A 21,656-nucleotide genomic window follows, 5' to 3' on the forward strand; every position below is an offset into this window, starting at 1 on the left:
CGGCCCGAATACCAAAGTATAAGGCTGACGTCGGTCAAGGCGCATTTGACTGACATCAGAACGTCAGGGTACAAATGCGCATGACCGACGTCATATCCTCAGTCTTTTTTGCTGCATGGTCCGATGCAGAAGCAGTATTGCGAGTGCAGGTTGGCGTTCTGAAATTTTCTGAAGTCGGAGTTTCAGACCGAATCAAAGTTGGCTAAGTACCCCGTTGGGGAATATTTTGTTTTTTTCTTGCCTCAGTATTTAACCGGATGTCAGAAAAAGTGAATAACTGTATTTCTTGTGGGAAACAGATACCTCATAGAGATTACCATACATTGTGTATACCTTGCTTAGGGCCTGAGCACGACGTTGTTGGCTGTCGCTCTTGTGCTAGATTTAACAAACGCACTATTAAGAGAAGATTAGTTTGTGCCAGGTTAGTTTTTGGGAAGCGTTGTAATTACAACATGCCGTCGGATGCTCCGACGCCCGCTTCGTCTAAAAGCGCAAAGACAAAGCAGCGAAGCCTAGGGTGGAAGAACCGTCTGTCCTGGACGTCGGTTCTTTAGAGGGCTCGGTGGAGCCGGTGGTTCTACCAGAAGTTCCTCTGGATTCTCAGGGAGAGACTTTACTGTTACAAGATGTGTCCTCTCAGGAGGTAGGCCAGGCTGAAGGGGCTTCTCAGGTAGCTGTTCTCCCCTCCCTTTCTAAGGCGGTTAGGCCCTCCCCTTCTGTTTCCAAGGCTCCTTCTAGAGGCCGGCCAGGGTTAACTTCAGTGGGGGTCTCCCCTAGTTCTTCAGGGTCTCTGCCTAAGAAACATATGCTTAAAATGGCAGAAGATTTGATTACTATGATCAGAGGTTCTTTACCCCCCCCTGATAAGAGGCCTAGGGTGGAACCTGAGCTTGAGAGTTTTGAGCAGTGTTCAGAGGCTTCTGAGTCTTCGGCTGAAGACTTGCAGGAGTATCCTCCTTATTCTGATTCTGATGTAGATGACTCTACACCTTGGCTTCTCCTCCTGAGGATTTTTCTTTTCAGAGACTCTTCATTCCATGAGGGAGCATTTTAAATGGGAAGGTCAAGATTTCTCTGATTCTAGGAAAAGGCTTAGGGAATTTTGTTTCTACCCCAGCATAGGCCTTTAGCTATACCTCCTGTTCTGGATGTGGTAGAGGATGTTTTGCAGAGGCTTCCTGAACCCTGATTCTTTGCCTCCTGCCCCAGTTAAACCGGACAGGTATTATAGGGTGCCTGAAGCTCATAAGTATCTTTTTAAGAGTCCTAGGGCAGACCCAGAAACTGTTTCTCAGGGCCCTAAAGGTGTTAAGGCTTCTGTTGTTAAAAATCCTGTTCCTTCTGATAAAGAGGCAAGGGCTTTGGATAGATGGGGAAAAGGTGTATACTTCTTCCACTTTAGCCATGAGGGCTTTGAATTGCCAGTTTCACATGTTGAAATACCAAAATTATCTCCTTTCACAATTGAAGTCTAAGGTGGATGCTCTGGCGGAAGGTATTGAGTGTAAAGAGTTGCAGGATTTGGTTCATGTTTCTGAACAGGTGGGTAAGCATTCCTTGCAATGTGGTTTTGATGCTGTACAGGCCTCTTCGAGGGTGGCAGCCACTGGTTCTGTTCTTCGAGGCACGCCTGGCTGAGGGATCAGAATTTAGCTGAACATGTAAAGACAAGGATTTTAGATGCTCCTTTACAATCTGATGTGTTATTTGGTGCCTGTGGAAGCAGTTTTAAAGAAAATGGAGGACAAGGCTAAGTCTATGCAGACTGTTAAAGATTTTTGCAGGTTCAGCCTCCAAAGTTTAGTAGAAATTGGCCTACTAAGGGGTGGACTTATCCTTCTTATGATTCTCAGTCTAGGGGTAGATCTAGTCGTGGTAGGGGCAGAGCTCAAGGTTCTTTTAGGCCTAGAACAGGCAGTTCGCCTGCCCAGTCTTCTGGTGAGGGCAGGGGTCAGTCCTTTCGTAAGCAGACCCAATGACTTGCCTTTTCAGCTGCCAGAGCCTTCTCGTCTGGCAGCACCTTTGGGAGGAAGGCTGGCACTTTTCAAAGAAAATTGGAGTGTTATTACCCACGACAGATGGGTATTGGATATCGTTCACCACGGTTACAGGTTTTATTTCCATACCTTGCCTCCTTTCAAAGGCATGCCAGACATTCCTCCTATACAAAGAAAAGAGGCTCACAAGCAAATTTCTCTGTTGCTCCAGATAGGGGCCATTCAGCCAGTTCCTGTGCCAGAAAGGGGCCTAGGATTTTATTCTCGCCTGTTCCTAGTACCAAAAAAGGGGAACACGTGGAGACCAATTTTGGATTTGTCTATCCTCAACACTTATTTGGACATTCCCAAGTTCAAAATGTTGACGTTACAACAGCTTTTACCTCTGCTGGGCAAAGATCACTGGATGGTAACTTTAGATCTCAAGGAGGCTTACCTTCATGTGCCTATCAGACTCAGTTGCAGGAAGTATCTGCATTTCCGAGCTGGAAATTCACATTATCAGTTCTCTGCATTGCCCTTTGGCTTATCTACTGCCCAGAGTATTCACAAAAGTTCTGGCTCCAGTTGTAGCTTTTTTCAGGCTAAAAGGAATACAAATCTATCCTTACTTGGGCGACTGTCTGATTCTGGCTCAAGAAAAGGACGAGCTTCTTCAGCATCTGGAATATGTGATAGCAGTGCTAAGATGCCTGGGGTATTCTGTGAACGAAATAAAGTCCAGTCTAGTACCCTCTCAAGACATGTGCTTTCTGGGTGTGAGACTGAATACAGCAGCCCAGATGGCCTTTTAACCCCGGACAAACAAAAGAGTCTATCCCTTTACTTCCATCAACTATCTCATCAGTCCGTGCTGACTGCAAGGACAGTCCTTCAAGCATTAGGGTTCATGGCATCTTGTATTCTGGTGCTTCCCAATGCCAAACTGCATATGAGGAAGCTGCAATGGTATCTAAAAATGTATGGACACAGCACTGCCAGGATTTGGACACTGTCATTCCAATAATACCTTGCATTCAAAAGGAATTTTTGTGGTGGGCTCAGGAATGTCACCTAAACAAGGGACTCTCTGTGACCCGGCCAGAGGCGAGTCAGATTCTAATGACAGATGCCTCAGACATAGCTTGGGAGCTCATCTGAATGGAAAGTGGATACAGGACAAGTGGCCTGCCAGACTACAGCATCTACATATCAACATGAAGGAGATGTTAGCAGTCCAGTTTGCATTAATGGCTTTCAAGGAGTTACTTCTTCCTGGGCAGGTGTTGATTCTAACAGACAACACAACTGTCATGTGGTACATCAACAAGCAAGGGGAACACATTCTTATCCTCTATGCAGGCAAGCAATGATTTTGTGGGAGACTGCGCTCAGCTTGCAGCTAAATCTACAGGCAAGGTTTCTGCCAGGAGCACAGAACTCCTTAGCAGATGTGTTAAGCAGGCAAATCATGGATCCCCACGAGTGGAAACTGGATCTTCATGTATTTCGACAATTGACAGTGTCCTGGGGAACTCCAGACATAGATCTGTTCGCTTCTCCACTAAACCACCAGCTGCCAAAGTTTTGCACGAAAGGTTTCATCACACAGCTTGGAAAGTGGATGCTCTTTCGTTCAGTTGGGAAAATCTTCATGTGTATGCCTTTCCACCTCTGCCTCTCCTCCCAAAGGTACTCCTAAAGGTCAGACAAGACAAGCCAAGGATGATTTTGATAGCTCCAGATTGGCCTCGGCAACACTGGTACCCATTACTGAGGAATCTGGTAAGGAAGCCTCCATGGCCTTTACCTTTAATTCCACACCTTTGTCTCAGAGGGACGGTCATCTTCTCAATGTCAAGCTTCACTCTCTTCATCTAACAGCCTGGCATATTCTGTTTTGAACCACAGCAGGTCTCAACTTCCTCAACAAGTTTTGAATGTGATTATGGAAGCCAGAAGACCTAGTACAAGTAAAGTGTATGCAGAAAAATGGAAGAGATTTTTATTTTGGAGTGCAGCAAAGGATTTGGATGTTTCTGAGCCTAATTTGAGTGTGGCTCTTCAATATCTTACTGAGTTATTGGACAAAGGTTTGTCTTTCTCTTCCATTAAGATTCATGCTGCAGCAATTTCAGCTCACTATGATTGTGACCCACCATTGTTTTCTCATCCTTTGTTCAAGCAATTTCTTAGAGGGGCAAAGAATATAAGACCCCCACGTAGAGCTCCTACTCCTGCTTGGGACCTCAATTTTGTGTTGGAGAAACTTACTCTACAACCTTTTGAGCCTCGGCTAGTGCTGAATTGAAATACTTGTCATGGAAGACTGCTTTTTGTTGGCCATTACTTCTGCAAGAAGGGTTTCTGCATTGCAGGCCCTTATGGCGGTTGAGCCTTTTGATTTTTCATAAGGATAGGGTATCATTACGTACTAATCCTTCATTTATGCCTAAGGTGGTTTCTAGTGTGGCTTTAAACCAAACTATTCATTTGCCTACTTTTTATGCAGATCCCCAAAATAAGGGGGAAAAGATTTTGCACACTTTAGATGTACACAGGCAGTTGCGTTATTATTTAAGCAGGACTAGGACTTTAGGCAGTCTCAGCAGTTGTTTGTTTCTTTTGCTTTGAGTTCCCAGGGCAAGCCTGTGTCAAAACAAACTATATCTAAGTGGATTGGGTTTTGCATTGCATTCTGTTATTCCCATCATGGCAAGGAGATTCCAGCTGGGATTAGGCCTCATTCCACGAGGGCTACTGCCACTTCAACAGCATTTCTAAGGGGTGGCAACTAAGGATATTTTGGAGGCAGCTACTTGGAGTTCAGTGCATACTTTCTCCAAGCATTACCACCTTCCTCTCTATTCTAAATCCAGGGCTGGTTTTGCCACTGCTGTGTTGCAGGGCATTTTGGCAGCTCCTGCTTCATTATAGTTTAGCCATCCTCCCTTACCTCTGCTTTGGGATTCTACCCAAGTGTTAGGACTGCAGCAATGTGAGATGAAGAACATAGTACAGTTTTGTACCTACCATAAATGTAGATGTTCAAGATCCACATTGCTGCAGTCCAATTTACCTCCCTCCTTCCCTCTGTGTTTAGGGGTGGTTGTGTGGGTGGGGTTCTATTTTGAAAATTTGTATATATTGTACATATATTAGGTACAGGAGTGTTTGGTGTTTTTTGGTTTTGGCCTTATCTTTTTAGGGTCTTCTGACATCTGGGGCAAGAAAAGACTGAGGATATGACGTCGGTCATGCGCATTTGTACCCTGACGTTCTGATGTCAGTCAAATGCGCCTTGACCGACGTCAGCCTTATACTTTGGTATTCGGGCCGACTGGGACAGCGGACTACCCAAGTGTTAGGACTGCAGCAATGTGGATCTTCGAACATCTACATTTATGGTAGGTACAAAACTGTACTTTTTCCTAAATTAATTATTTGCAGTGAGAACAGAGTCTTTGTTGGCCTGCAATGCAGAAATCAGTAAGAAACAGAAGTTAACTCACAATGCAAAAATTAGTAATAAATAGTGTTGAGCAACAGCAACACAGGTCAGTAACAAGCAGAGGCATGTTATTACATCCATCAATAGACTTCCTAGACATTGTCAAAGCATGAGCATTTGCATTCCTCATGTAATATCTGTGTGAGAATTTTCTTGACTAGGTCAGATATTGTCAGCTTTCTGATGTCTTGTAGAAGAGAATTCTAGACTTTTGGAGCTAGTTTAGAAAATGTTTTTTTCTACTGTGGGTTTTCTGAAGTTGGGCTTGACTCGAGGGTTGCATTATCTACGGATGAGCAAAAAAGTGGCTGCCTAAGGTGGAGCTTTGCTGCTGGTGGTGAGCAAAAAGAGCAGTTTAATAATTTGAATGTAAAGCAGTTTAGAAGTAGTGTTGTCATCTCCATTATTGGTAACCAGCTGGCTTTTTGTAGTGTGCTGCTCTTCTAGCCAACTGGGGATATGTCGCGACAAATCCTGCTGATAGCTGCCTGAAACACATGAGTGTTCTGATTCAAGTTTGAAGCAAATAACAGTGGGCAGTGTTCTGAGCATTATCATTTGCAATGCAAGGGCTTTCCTTCATTCTCTAGAAAAAAGGTTTGAATATGTGTAAGCTAATGTTGGTAGAATGCAACATTAGTGTAAAAAAAAAATTTTTTTGGAGTCCTGCCTTGCATCATCCTACGGTCTTGCTACTAGTGCCCCATGTCAACACTGGGTTTGCCAGTTTCACCAATTATGCCATGGAAGTACTCTACTTTTGCTGGGGCCGGTTGTGGTACCTAAGTGCATCCTTGGGGGAGTTTTAGCCATCTGCATTTTGTCAATTTTTTTTCAGTTATGCCCTATCCTGTGTTCTGCCCTCCCAACACGGTGTTGTGGTAATGCCAGAGGAGTGGGTGTGAAATGGGGTGGTGGAGTATCACTCTGCCTCAAGCAGCTTAGCCATGCCAACCGCCATACCCATATTAAGCTGTGCCCCTTTACACAACATCCCCATCCTCCACCAGGGATTGCAGCTGAGAACACCCACATAACTACCCACCCTCTTGAGGATGGGTATATCCATCCCTCTTCAGCTTCTTCTTCAGTCACCTCTGCCATTAATCAATCCCAGATTAACTGGGCTGTAGTTTAGGTTTTTGCTTGTACACCACCAGCCCAGGTATAGTTCAACCTTAATGATGTTTTGTGCATGTGCTAGTGCTGGGGACAGGGTTGGTCATCAGAAGGCATACCTGGTTAAGGAGCCAACCCTTGTCAGCTAATATGAAAGCCCAGTTCCTTAATGCCTCTCTACATAGCTTTTTGGACGCTCATCTTTGGGGATGTTTAAAAGATTGGTGTGGGAGGTGGAAGCACTGGAGTCTGTATTTATCCAAATGTAATAGGAGTTTGCCCATTCTGCCATTGCCAAGTAAGACAGTATCTGGAGAGGTATGAAGAGGCTTACCAGAAGAAGAAAGGGCAAAGGAACAAGAAAGGAATGCCTGCCTGGATATTAGACCAAAGACGCAGGAAAGGGACAAGTGATTATCCTTCACTGCAATTCTTTACTACAAACACCACCTCAGCCCTTATCCTTACCCAGTCCCATCCAGACTCTCACCACAATAGGAAGATGATTGTCCCTTTTTACAGAATGAAGGACTTTCTCAGACACCAGAGTCTTACCAGTTATCACATCCAGCTACAAATTGCAGTTTCCATTTTCCAGGTCATATGAGTATCTCTGGTCCCAAAGGAGGTGTACCACCTAGTGACTCTTTTTCTGAAAGAGCTTCAACAGGCAGCCATAGATGTTTTTTTTCCAGAGAGGAGGGCAAACAGGCTTTACTCAAGACTTTTTCTGATAACCAGAAGGGATGGTCCATGTAGACCTGTTCTTGACTTTTCTTAAACTAGTTTCTTGATGTGCCCTAATTCTAAGTGCTGCTGTTTGTTTCCCTCAAGCCCTGATGCTTAACCTAGTTGAAAGGGATGCTTAACTTTATATCCCCATTCACAGGAACTTCCTCAGATTCATGCTGTTGGGGGGTGGATCCCACAGCCCGTTTATTTCCCTGCCCTTTGAGTTAGCCAGTACATCTAGAGAATAGAATTCACATAGTGGTAAGAAGAAAAAAAAACACTTAATCGTAACTATTTTAGGTTTATCTTTGAAACGTTGAAAGTCATCTTTTCAGACAGCCAGTTGGGTGAACCGAAAAGCCGATTCCAGATTGTTGACCGTCTCTGATGTTCGAAACTCAGCAAATCGAACAGCAGATTTGCTGAGTTTCTAACTCAGATGTCGAACACGCAGTGTAATGCAGGGGGACAAGCACCTCTGCACCCCCCACATCCCCCTACTTTAATATTCTAACTCTGAGGTCACACTACAGTGGGAAAGGGGTCCATTTCCCGATCCCCACTATAGTGCACTCTGCACCCAAAATGCTGAATCTGCAATTAGTGAATGCCAATGTTGCATTCGCTCATTGCACATTTGATGCATTTTTTTTCGGCTATCCGAAAACTTGAAAACGTACTTCCGCACAACTATCTTTCGACAATGTGCGTTTCAATGTTTCAAAGGTAAACCCTATTTTAGAGGAGCAACTTCTTTCTTGGTTTCTCCACTACATCTTCACATGTTAAATTTCAGTATGAGGTGTTCCAACTATGATAACTAGTTGGCAACTTGGCTTTCCAGGAATTAAAATACTACTACTGATGTATTTTGCATGGAAATGCAGACCCTTATTAGTTTGGGTAGTGAGGCATTGTGAGTTCAGTCTTTCATGATAGAAGGGGTTTTCAGCTTTGAGCAAAAATTAAGTGGGCCAGCCTTATAAACAAAATAAAATGCATGCAAACAATATACTAGTTAATCAAAAGTTGTAGAATTTGGTATATCATGTATGGTAAGTAGGTTTTGTCCTACTCTGAAGGTTTGTTTTTTACACTTGCTTCAGAATATGACCAGTACACTTTTAACAAGCCAGCATCACTGTGAAGACCTGTAGGTGCTGCTCCACTCCTCTTCTAGTGCACTATGCCTTGCACTCAGTACATAAGGCTACTGGTGGCTCAGCGAGCTGAAAGACCACCTTCTAAGATGTGGACTGTGACACCTTCTCACCTCTGAGAGATTGTGGTGTTGTATGAATCCTATTCAAGCATGTCCACAGTTTCCTGCCAGCTCTGTATAGTATCCATCCATGCACAACTCCTTTTTTTTCCCCACTTTTGCACTTGGGGTTGGGGTGTCATTTAAACAGTGAGGATCATAAAGAGCCATTGTTTAATCCATCTGGTGATTAGCCCTGCTACAGTTGTTCTTCTGTATCACACTAAACCTATGGCCACTATCCACTCCACAAACTGCATGTCTTTGGAGTGCGGGAGGAAAGCAGAACACTTGGAGAAAACCCACTGGAACACAGGGAGGTCATGTAGATTTGGCACAGAAGCTGGTTTTGTCAGTTATCCTGTCTGTAATTTGCAGTCCCATTGAAATCATACCCATCAAGTGTAACAGTGCTTCACTTCTACCAATATTATTACTAATTCCCCACCTTGTACAGTGAAATCAAACAAATGTCACTCAGTTCTTGCTCTCCTGTTGTAGTAGTGTCATGGTTACAAGTCTCAAGCGAATTTAACTGTTTGGGTAAAGGATGCATATACCTTTTCTGCTGTTTGCTTATGTTACATTGGGAGTATGTATATACATTGTAAAATAATGGTGAATGTTTTGTTGATGTGCAGTGGTTCGTATATACTGTATTCTGTAGATGTGTCAGAGCTTAACATGCTGTAAATATTTTTTTAGTGTATGTAAAATGGCAATCCGTCAAGTTGTATAATCCCAAATGTCATGGTATATTTTTACTGTTAGCTCATTCAGATGTATGTAATTTCTCCCTGATCCTCCTCTGAAAAGGGGCTTTGCCTAGTCGGACTTTCCCAATAAACAAAATAAAACAAATTAATTAAATAAAAAGCTATACTGTCAGTTGAATTAAAATTGCTTTTAAACATAACTGTTATAATTTATTCTTTTGCACCAATATTAGTGAAGAGGTGAACACAGTATTCCCAGTACTGCAGATTAAACTGTATTCGTTACTTAATCACACAGATGAATGGCCGTTTGCTTACCATGTTCATTCTTCTATGTGGGAAACCTGTACCTCAAACAACCTGAGAGAGAATGTGCAGGGAATGTGTGATATGTAAGGGACCTTTCAAATGTACTTGACTTATTACTTTTCAGTGAGCTGAGTTGTCTCCTGTGGGGATGGATAAAGCCATTGCTTTTGCAGTTTCTGACCAGGAAATAACTTGTAAGGTAGGATTAACAAAAATGTGATTTACTGTTATGGTAAGTATGTTTAAGTACAACTATACATTTTTTTTTACCCTTACTGCATTTTTCACCACTTATGTTTTTTCTGTCTTTGTAACCAACTGCGTTGTTTGCCTTGCCTGTTAAACTGCTTTTTAGAAGGAAACTTAGTTTTTTTTTCTCGTAGTTACCGACTTTTGGCTTAAACGTTTAGTTGTGAAGCATCTGAATATGTTCAGTTAGGTCCTGGTTAAATGCATATCCCCATATTTGTTGTAGGCTTGCATCCTTCTAGAGAAATGTCTGCTCACTCCAATCCATATAATGTCTATGCTTTACTTCAGTTCTTGAGCCATTCACTAACTTCCTGTGTTGACATTCCATGGATTTACCCTTTCTGTGAAAAATAAGACTATAATGCTTTGAATTTCTCTGGGAATACTGTGTTCACCTCTTCACTAATATTGGTGCAATGTTAAGGCAAGTGCACTTAGCATCCCTGTTCCTTCTTGCTACAGTCTTCATTTTCTATGATCAGATTCATGCAGCTGAAAGTATTTTAATTTCTCCTGATCATCTTTGGAGAATTGGAGAGTCAGTATAACAGTAATTCATAACATTTGGGTTTATCTGCTTTCCATTGCTCTTTTTCCAGGCAAAATTTTCATAAGCTGTATTCTTATTGCCCATGAGGAACAATGCTATTTGCTCTCTTTGCCTCCATTGACTCCCAGTAATCATCCCTCAACTAACCAGTTGGAGCCATTCATTCTTTCCTCGCCAAGGGTAATTTTTTTCCAGAGAGTGGCCATCTTAATGGTAGCCATCAGTGGTGGTTTGAGGATTTTTTTTGTTATGCCTTAAATACCTGCAGACACTTAGGTCATCATTTTCCATTCCTTACCCTTCTGGTCATTCCCAAGTTCCACCAAAGATGATCAGCAAGTAGCCTCACCCCTTTTCTGAAGCATGAGAAGTGGTTTCCATGGTCTGTACATCCCTTTACTCATTTCTCTCCCTGCCTAGCTCCTTCTGTGGTAGGTCTGTTAATGGAACTCCATTTTCCTGGGTCACAGTTAAGACTACATCCCTCCCTGCCATGTGGAGGCGGGTTGAACGATAATGGTCTTTTTGCTAGTATTCCATGACATCTTCGTTTTGTACATGAGAAACCCAAATATAGTCAGCATTGCAGATCCACTAACCCACTTCAGCTCTTTTTGCTCCTGTCTGTTTAGCAAGTCCCACAGTAATGACAGAATGTTTTTGTCTGCACAGTGGCTTGTGCTTGTTTACCTCTTGTAATCCTTTCAAGGTTTTTAGGTAAAAAAAAAAAAAACAGATATATTAGTTTCAGTTTTCTGTTAATTTTTGTTTTTTTTATGACAGGAACTTTATAGATTTAGCATTTTATTACTTGTCGCCAAAACAAGGGGGGTGAGGTGGAGACTGATGCAAAGAAACAGGAATGCAAGGCCATTTTGGGGAAAACAATATGATCTTTACAGGTGCATCTAAGGAATGTAAAATGTAAATCTCATCTGTACAACAGATCAGGATACTTCCTTTCAGATGACTCAGGAAACTGAGATATGTAGTCATCCTCTAAAGTATCCAAATTCTAAGTGACAACTATGCTAACTTTTGGTTTGATGGCAGTCAGACATATCAAGAGAATGGAAGACCTCCAGTTTCAGGCTTCTGCTGTGGAAGAGTACATTTCAGGTAACTCAACAAAAAGATAGGTAATGAACATCCAGCTTACCATAATACCATAATTCTCCTTATTGGTGCTGTCTGAAGACTAGATTATACCAGCATGTTTTGTGTTATCCAATTTATATTCTCAGCGGTAATTTCAAATCAGTGTGTTTTTATAGCAGAGGAACTGAGCCCATCAGTAGTCTTCAGGCATGCTAGATCTGCATTTTCGTTAACTAGTCTGGACGTTTACATTGTGTAGTCATCCTACAGCTTGCTAGTGGATTTGCCAGTGTACAAACCCATTGGAAACCACATTACATAGAATAACTTGTGTCCAAAAAGATACCAATTACTAGAATATGAAGGCAGGAATCTTTCCAGATGCCTGCAAAGGTCCACAATAGTAAGAAGCAGAACAGTGAGTCCTTCACCCGTTTCTTCCAGTGATCACTTTCTGTATTACTCCAAATTGATTCTGCTCAGTTCCTGAATGATGTCAGTGTTCTTGAATACTTTTTTGTCCAGCAAGGGACTTTTCATCTCAAAAATAAAGATGCAGAAAAACAAGGAGGTTCCCAGATTGAGTGGACAGTTGCCTCCAACTTATGATACTTTTCAGGATATCTTAGATGCTAGTAGTGTACAGGTGCAGTAGCACAAAAAGAGAGTTAAAAGGCTGATGCAGTATTTAAGGTTCCAGACTAGTAACCACAGCAAGCCAAGAAGCAGTGGACGAAGTCACAGCACAATTCCACAGAAAATGTTTATTCACCACAAACAATACTTTAAGCGCTTTCGTAAGTGTATACTGAACTTCATCAGAACAACTAAGTCAGTCTCAACTTGATAGTTCTACAATTTCAAAAGATCACATGACCAGCAAAGACTAAACACTTAAGGACAGAGGTTTACTTGTGTTTCAGTTTTCTTTAAAATTTCCTAGTCCGTGTCAGATAACAGAGACTTTCAACTTTACCTGAAATGAAGTACTGTCCTAATCTGTACACTTAACTACATACTCGTCAGCAATAACCAGTGAATTAAAAAACAAGGACTTGTGCTTGGTCAGCCTACACAGCTCAATGCGCACGATCCTCAGCTAAGACTAAGAAAAATGCAAATACACATTTTCAGACAAAAGCATGATGGGCTGGTAATTTTACACTACTAATAGTAAAAATTACCATGCCACTGTTATTTAACTCCAACTACTACTTAGCTATGTTAGAGGCACACTTTATTTTTCATTATGTGGCTGCCAAAGTTAAGAATTGTTCAAATATTAGATGGTAGTTCTTTCTCTGTAACAGTAGGAAAGGTTTCAGTGTTAGCAGTTTAAAGTGAAGGGTACAGAGGAATTGTTTTGAAAATGAGAAGTGTGCAATACTCTTTGTCTACTGGGAAATTAAAATAATAAACTGCTGAAGAGAAGATAAAAAGCTTATATACTAGACATCAAGTACAGTATGCGGAGCAAAGAGTGACAGCACTTAGCTGCCTTTACTCAGACAGTGATGCCTGTAAGACAAGGACACAACAATAAACTGAAAGACCAACCCCAAAACAAATAAGGCACTAAGACTGGTAAGTAAGAGAAGCGTAAAGTTTCCATACTGAAAGCCTGAGAGGTACTGCACTACAGTGCACTTAGACTTCAAAGGCAGAATGCGTGAAACCTCATAAATGAGGAAAGAATTACCCAGACTATGTGACAAAGTGATAGAATACATATTTTAAAAAAAAAAAAAAAAAAAAAGGAAATCCCCTAATCAGCCAAGAGTAATAACGCATGTCACAGTCCAGCAGTCAGGAGGCAAATGTAGACCACTACATAAAAACTGTCATGTATATGTGGACATCTCCAAGTGGATCTTTCTGATGAAGGCAAAGGGACAACCAACATGCATATCCCAACCCCTGGATGGAAAGGGACTGTACATACCCAAGCACATCACAGAAAGGCAGAAAAAGAAAAAGGGATGTTAACTGTCAGGTGCCCTTATTATGACACAAAAAAGAACAAAACCAGACAATCAGTGCTGTATCCACAAACAAAAAGTGCAAGGGGGGAGGAGGTCACCACGACAGTGTCTACAGTAAAGGAACTGCTCACGTCTTAGAAGCATGGTCACTCATCTAACCCCAAAGCAACAGGAACAGCTGAAATCTAGAGCAGTGTGAGCAAAAATCGCAGTACGACAGAAGTATATTGCAAGTTTTTCAGGACATACTGAAGAAATCTTCACAAGCAAAAAAAACAATAACACAGCAGTAAGACAAAATAATTTGGTTCCAGTGCTTGAATGGACTATAGATCCGATCTTCTGCAAAAGTAAATAAACCAAGAAAAGAAAAAGTGCTGCATGGTTAAAAAAATCTCCAAAAATCTTGGTACCACTGGAATCTGGCAAAATGATATACAGTCACATTTTCTTCCCAATAAACTTTTGCAATTCATTCAAGAATGAAAAAAGTACTAATCTTACATAGCCAGTAAAATGAATAAACAGCATAGAATAACAACAAACAGTAAGGATTGAGAATATCAGCCCGAGAAGAATACTTTTGCCTTGCGAGTAAAGGTTTATTCTGCTCCAGCACTGTGAAGCAGTGAGACGACAAAATAAAACTTAAGAACAGACACACGAAGTGCTCTTTCTGTGACTTTGATTCTGTTTTTTTTTTCTTTCTTCCTTGTTTCCATTTTCTAATGGTATTTTTTTTTCTTTACATCACTCTACTGGGCATGATGACCCAAGTGCCTGTAGGCATGTGAGTTGCATCCACATGTATGGTGGAATATTCTATATTTGTATTTATCTTTATTAAATAAAACATACTTTCACAGATTGTACAATCAAGAGTAAGGGCCTACATGAGAAATCAACTCTCAAGGAATTTTCAAAGGTATGTAATGGATTTGTTATTTTTATGTTTATTATTGCTCATTTTAATATATTGTTAGTTTAAAAGTACTCAACAGTTTCATATATTTTTACAGCTTAGCTGAAAAAAAAACAGCTTGACTTGGTTAGAGCTCGTTAGAGCTTAGCAAACAGATGGTAACTGTTTCTTGTAATCATTTAACCTTGAAAAGGACGCTAGACAAGTCTGCTGAAAGACAACACAAGCCATGCCAAGACTGAAGCATGAGAAAATGTTAAGCTATCCTCCCATACGCATGCCTTGTTATCGGTTTACTCCTTTCAGCCTCAGAAACGTGCGTCTGTGTGTTAATCACACGTTGAGAAAGTTTTGAACTCTGTTATGAACCAAGATATTTTTTTAATTTTTTTAGATACAAAAAGGGTCAACATCTGTGCATACAGCTGAATCTGTGTATTTTGAGATATTACAGAATCATGATACTTTATAATGTGTTTGCATCCAGAACCTCTGACAGTCTGTGTTTTAAAATGAATAGCTGCATGACATTATCTGCTAACCAGTGTTTCTTTTCAGATAAGATGGCCTAATGAACACATTCTTCAATGGATTGTAATTTTACCTGCTCTTTCTTCTTGCATTTAGTTGCAGCTATGTTTTCTTAAATTGTATTTGTCCATGAGGCATCAGGGGGAGATCCTTTCCTGCAAATGTATTTTATGTTCAGACTAAAATTCTGAAAGTGACAAATAGGCGGATTACACATTTCTTTAAGGGAAGGCCTCAAGTTTCCTCTGGTCTTCTAATCTACCATACTCTCAACTGCTGGCTGTTCAAACTATAAACTTGTGCTCTTGGAGCACTGGATAAATTAGGCCCAATATCTTCATTCAGTGCTTTCACTTTAAATCATGCAAGCTTTCTCAAACTGCCATTGATGGAAAAACATAAGCACACTTCATTGTATTTAATTACAGTATTCCCCATCAAGCTACCAGTGTATTTTTTTTGTAGCGTACGGCCAAGTACAGCTAGTTAATCAGCACAACAAAGTATTCTGGATGGTCTCCCTCCAAAATCCTAAGTGTGAAGTAAATTAAACAATTCAAGTACCAGGTTTGTACATATTTTATCATATTTACCCGATACATCTGATGACCTGACAAAAAGCAGATTTAGCCCTTTGTTTGGAAGTTGGCAAAGTAGTATCAGCATCCCGAGCAAATACCTTAAATACTGTTAACCACAGCACAGGATGATATCGCCTTTCTGGTATTTAAAGTTGAATTGTGGAATACACTTGTTTTATGTCCACAGTAGAGATTCTGGTGATGTCATTTGTTGTTTGGCCTCAGAACACTAAAATGCATGTTTTCCTAGTATTTATCTCGGTGTACAATTTTTAGTGTGACTGCTTTTCTGCTGATCTGTAATTAACTTCATATTAACTTGCTTAATAAGATGGCATATTTGGAAAGGTGGTTCACATAATATATGTGGGGTTAATGTGTGGGATTTAAATATCTATGTAGACCTTATGCATTTGTTAAAAAAAGAATACATATTGTAATATTTTTGCAAAACGTTAAGATACTGAGACATAGTATGCGTGTACCCTATTTAAAAATATCACTATTGTTAATATGTGTACTTGTTTTATTTCAGCAGGGCATGCCTGTCAGAAGGACACCTTTGAAATAAGTTTTGAGATCACAACACTGAGTATCCTTCAACAACCTGAGGACCTGCAGTGGGAAATAGTTGCCAGCGTACTAGAGGACACTGTTAAAGATCTTGAAGAACTTGGGGCAAATCCTTCATTAGCTGGCTGTAAAAGTGACAAGTCAAAGGAAAAGCACTTAGAACACCATAACATTCCCTTTCCCTGTTTGGTAGCTGGGGTTTCATTAACTTACAAATCTGCAGCTACCTCTCCCATTAGTAGCAATTCAAGGAGGTCTTTGGATGGTTTGAGCAGGACTCAGGTTGAAAATGCATCAGAGCAGGACTCTGTAGATAATGAATCCTTTAGTAATTCTGAATTAAATTCCCCTGTTGTAAGGAGGACTTTACCTGTCTTGCTGCTGTTTAGTATTAAGGAGTCTGATGAAAAAGTAAGTAAAGTGTTTGCACAGATGAATACTATTATGAGTAAAAGTTTACATGATGAAGGTTTTACAGTTCCACAGATCATTGAAATGGAGTTAGACAGCCAGGAGCAGTTGCTACTTCAAGACCCTCCTGTGACATATATTCAGCAGTTTGCAGATGCAACTACTGGCCTGACATCTGTGGAGACTGACAAATGGAACTCTCTGGTCCCCAAGCCTGGGACATTGGTTCAGTGCCTGAGGCTGCCAAAGTTTGCTGAAGAAGAGAACCTTTGTGTAGATTCAATCACTTTGTCTGCAGACGGGAGACATTTACTGATAGGATTACAGAAGTGCCCTCTTGAGTCCATGAGTGCAATAAATCAAGTGGAGGCCTTGAATAACTTAAATAAATTGAACTCTGCACTTTGCAGTAGAAGAAAAGGGGATTTAGAATCGAACCTTTGTATAGTGAATGGCACAAATATTAATGTTTTTCAGCAGGAGTCCCCATCGGATTTACATAGTCCTCTTATAATTCAACCTCAGCAAAGACGGGTCAGTGGGGGTTATTTACTACTTTACAAAATGAACTACACCACCAGGATAGTTACCCTGGAAGAGGAACCAGTAAAAATACAACATATCAAAGATCCACAGGATGCTATTACTTCTCTTTTACTACTTTCGCCTGATATACTAGATAGTAGAGAAGATGACTGTGAGGAGCCAGTCGAGGAGCAGTCCCCGAGTGGCAGAACTTGTAATGGGCTGGACAGGAGGGCAGATGTAAAAAGCCTCGGGCACTTGGTTATAACTACTCAGGGAGGATTTGTCAAAATTTTGGACTTGGCCAACTTTGAAGTACTGGCCAAAGTAGAACCACCTAAAAAAGAGGGCAGTGAAGAAAGTGATCCTTTTGTATCTGTGATATACTGTTCTGGCACCGATAGACTGTGTGCTTGCACAAAAGGTAAGTCATGTTTCTATTGCAGTCATATAATTAAAGTATGATGCATTTTTTCTCAACCATTAAGAGTATACCTCAATTCAAGACTATTGTTTTACAGTTTGCACCATCGTTGTCATATTTCTTCACAGATACTTGTTAATTTGTATAATAAAAGCACAACTTCTATCACATGTAGAAAAAATACATGCTTATTGATTTCTATTACAGAAAATTATTGAAAGGTTCTTACATTCCTGTATTAACTCATTTTATTCTGAACAGCAGGAGGCTAATTAACATTTTTACTTCCTGAGGTCTCCTATTCAGGAAACCGCTTTCTTCCTGAGAACTTTTCTACAAAATCCACTACTGAAAAACCGCTTTATTAGATTTATTGATAAATGATGGGAGATGCGTAGACAGTGGGCTATACATTAGTGTTAATATCAGCGGTCTGTATGTAAATGCTAATTTTTATGTTGCAGATTTGTAAAAGAAAAACTTATTTTGTTTGTGAAATAATGTATGTTGTGTAGTCCAGTCTCACCTTCATTTTTACATATGGGTTCGGAGCCGATCCTGGGCTCTGACTCTGCCGATTTACAAGCTCAAAGACTTCTGGTTGGCTTGTGGCTAAGCAGGTATCCCATAGTACCAGTAGAAACCCTACATCTCATTTGCCGCGTCGACGAGTTCGGTTGTGCTTCTCTTGGCTCTGGCTAAGTGTCAAAACGTTTTTGTTTAAATTTTGTATTACAGTTATTACTGTGTTGTAGGTGCTATTATCCTAGGCAGCAGTGTTGTTTGCCCTTTTTGGTGCCTTCTTAACTTAAACTTGTTAGTCTGGTATCCTGTGTGCCAGTTGAGAGTTCTTTGTAGGCGCCATTGCGCTTTTTTCCTTATCAGGTAGTTGTTAGTTTGTGGCGGTTTTCTGCTGCTAGTTAACAGGGGCTCCTGTTATTCTGTTGTTTTTTTCTAGACCGTTATTGGCAGCTTAGTTTCCTTAATCTGAGATTGTATTTTTGGCGGGGATCCGCTGGTTGTTTGCTAAGGGTTGGAGTCCCTCCCTTAGTACGTTAGTTATTTTCTTCAAATTGTTACCACATAGAGTTATATATAGTTTCCTGTTTGTGTGCGTTTTCTGGTCTGTTTAATTAGAAGACCTAGTTTTCTGTTCTACCGGGCTAGGCTCGTTTAAGTTGGAGGACCTAGTCCTCGTGGTACTTCCTTCTGTAAGGCTAGGCTTGTTTTAGTTAGAGGACCTAAAAATTGTTACCACATAGAGTTATATACAGTCTTCTGTGTGTGTGAGTGCGTTTTCTCGTCTGTTTAAATTAGAAGACCTAGTTTTCTATTCCACTGGGCTAGACCCATTTAAATTAGAGGATATAGTCCTTGTGGTACTTCTTTCTGTAGGGCTAGGCCCATTTTAGTTAGAGGACCTAATCCTCTCCCCTCCTCCTCCTTCTTCTCTTCCTTTCGTGTGTGTGTGTGTGTGTGTGTGTGTGTGTGTGTGTGTGTGTGTGTGTGTGTAATGTCTAAAGAGAGTAAGGAGCACAAACTTTCGGGTTTTAAGAAGTGCATGAAATGCTCCCAAAAGATGTCTTTAACGGATGGCCACAGTAGCTGTGTCTACTGTGTTTAGGGGCCATCCACCTGCAGGAATCGTGCTTGTTCTGCCATGCTTTCTCTCCTAGGGTGTTACAGGAGAGAAAGAATAAGCTTATACTCAAATGGTCTACTAAAACCATCTTTTGAGGAAGTTCTATCCAGTTCTTCGGCTTCCTCCAAGTCTGGCAAATTTAAGTCTTCAGGTAAACCAGGAAAAGGAAGCCAACAAACTACTGCAACACAAAAACCAAGTCAGCAGCACCAAGACCCACCACAGGAAGTATCAGGAATCCAAAAAATATAAAATAAAACAATTTATTGAAGCGCTTTTCGTTGCTTGTAATGTGGCAACTTCTTCAGAAAAGATACACAGTTTCAAACAGTAGTTTATAAGTAATTGAGACATGTCATGTGATGACCACACCTCCAGTAAGTCAAGTTCTTAAAGAAACATTTGCTAAAAAAAACGTGTTCATAAAACCTAAATACAAAAGCTGCAAGTTTGTTAGATAAAAGTGTCATCAAAGCTGTTATAAATAGTTATACAGAAGGCATTAAACTGTTAGACTCAAACAATAACAAAGTTAGACTAAACTTCGAAATTATGGAATAATCAAACGGGTATATCTCTCTAAAATATTGTAGAGCTAAAATGAATAGAATTATATTCAAGCACATTACCAGTTACCATCTCAAACTTCTTAGTTTCAGAAGACAGGCAATGTTACAAGCATCATTTAAGCCTGGTACAACAAATGCATTCAAACGGATTTGCCATTCAAGCTCATGTTCCTCTAAAAGTAAGTTCAGTGGGCCACCTCTCAAATTAGCTTGAACTTGATCTATAGCTTTAAAGGTAAGTTTGTGGCCCACATTATTTGTTATATGTCTTGCTAGTTGGGTTGTCAATTTTATTGACTGAAATAGCATAGGTGTGTTCATAAACCCTGTCCCGCAGTCTACGTTCAGTCTTCCCCACGTAGAATGCGGGACAGCGGACACATCTTGCTATGTAGACTACTAGTCTAGAATTACAGTTGAGTTTAAATTTAATCTCATACTTGTTGTCACCTATACAAAATGTATTGCCCACTTCCATGAATCTACACATCCTACAAGATTCACACAAATTCATTCCAGCATTACCTATGTGTTTTAAATTGTTGCCCCCCACATTCAAGTAAGTTTTTAAGGTTGTGGCCTCTACGAAATACAATATTTGGAACTGGACCTAGTTTACTAAATAGTGGAATATCACTCAAGATCAACTGCCAGTTTTTACATAAAATTTTACATAAAATACGTTTGACTTGGCCATTATCATTACTGAAGGTAGTGATAAATCCACCTTTGAAGTTAGGGACTAAAGTTTGTAATGGAATTTGTGTTGGGACAAATACACTGTTTTGACAATCTGCCATGTAAGGAACAAGACTGTCCTGTTCTAAAACTATTTAGCCCAAGGATGGACGAGACGATTCCAAGTTTTCTTTTGTCAGAAACTTCACTGACTAAAGTTCCAATAAGATCGCTCGGATACCCATGCTTTTCAAACATCATCCTAAGTAAATTACACTCTTGATGGAAATCAAGCTCAAGTGTGGTCATTCTAGCTGCCCTAATCAATTGGCCTTTTATAATGGACCGCTTCTGATGGAACGGATGGCAGCTAGAAAAGTGTAGGAATGAGTTACAATAAGTGGGTTTTCTAAAAATCTGTGATACATACCCCCTATTGACTTTATCTTTTGAAAGTTTCACATCTAAACAGTCAATTGTGGCTGTATGAAATGTTGATGTAAATACAAGGAAATCAGTTGTAGAATTCAAAAATGAAATAAAAAGCTCAGCCTGGATGGTATCTCCATTAAATAACACATAGATGTCATCCAAGAAACTGGTGTAGTAAACGAGGTTCGCCCTGAAGTGCTCAGCTTTGATAACAAAAGTTCTTTCCCAATACATCACCAAGTTGGCAAAGCTGGCACCACAAGGTGACCCCATAGCGACCCCTCGTTTCTGTAAATAAAAATCCTTATAGAATAAAAAGTAATTATTGGTAAGAATGATGTCTAATAAAGACTCCATTAAAGTAATTTCGTGTGAAGGAGCTTTCTTAGATTTAAGCAAGAGACTCACCCATTCTATGCCCTCTAAATGTGAAATAGATGTATACAAGTCCTTAACATCGATAGTTAAGAAATTGTGATTGGGGTTAAATTCCAAGTTGTTAATATTCTCTAGGAAGGTCCATGAGTCTTTGCATACTTGGGGTTCTGACACCAAGTATTTTTTCAAAATGTTGTCCACTACCTTTGCACAAGGGTAAGTTAATGAACCCCTCCCATCTATTAATGGTCTCAGGGGAGGGGAGGTTTCCACATCCTTGTGGATTTTTGGTGTCCTAAACATAATTAGGATTTTTGGTCAAAAAGACCTTCTCCTGCGCCGGCTGGTGTCTCGGAGTCGCCTTGTAAACAGTCATAATCTGCCTCCTCGACTCCACTGCCTTCGGAGCCAAAGGAGAACACCATTGTGGTGTCAGGAGGTGGTTCCAAGTGTTTTGGAGCCAACCTCTGAACCGATTGAA

General features: G+C 40.5%; 1 protein-coding gene across 8 annotated transcripts in view; it reads left to right on the forward strand.

Moving 5' to 3' along the window:
• Nucleotides 1-21,656, forward strand: part of BIRC6 (baculoviral IAP repeat containing 6) — a 4,524,268-nt gene that overhangs the window by 608,324 nt on the left and 3,894,288 nt on the right. For 5 of the 8 annotated variants that reach the window (XM_044058419.1, XM_044058463.1, XM_044058448.1 and 2 more), the window contains exon 10: nucleotides 16,079-17,476. In XM_044058419.1, coding sequence (XP_043914354.1) covers nucleotides 16,079-17,476 — 1,398 coding nt within the window. The remainder of the gene's footprint in view (nucleotides 1-16,078; nucleotides 17,477-21,656) is intronic. The other 3 variants (XM_044058432.1, XM_044058439.1, XM_044058471.1) reach the window with 1 other exon arrangement.

This window comes from Protopterus annectens, chromosome 1.part2 (assembly GCF_019279795.1).
Source record: "Protopterus annectens isolate FY-2018-M chromosome 1.part2, PAN1.0, whole genome shotgun sequence".
Taxonomy (NCBI): domain Eukaryota; kingdom Metazoa; phylum Chordata; order Ceratodontiformes; family Protopteridae; genus Protopterus; species Protopterus annectens.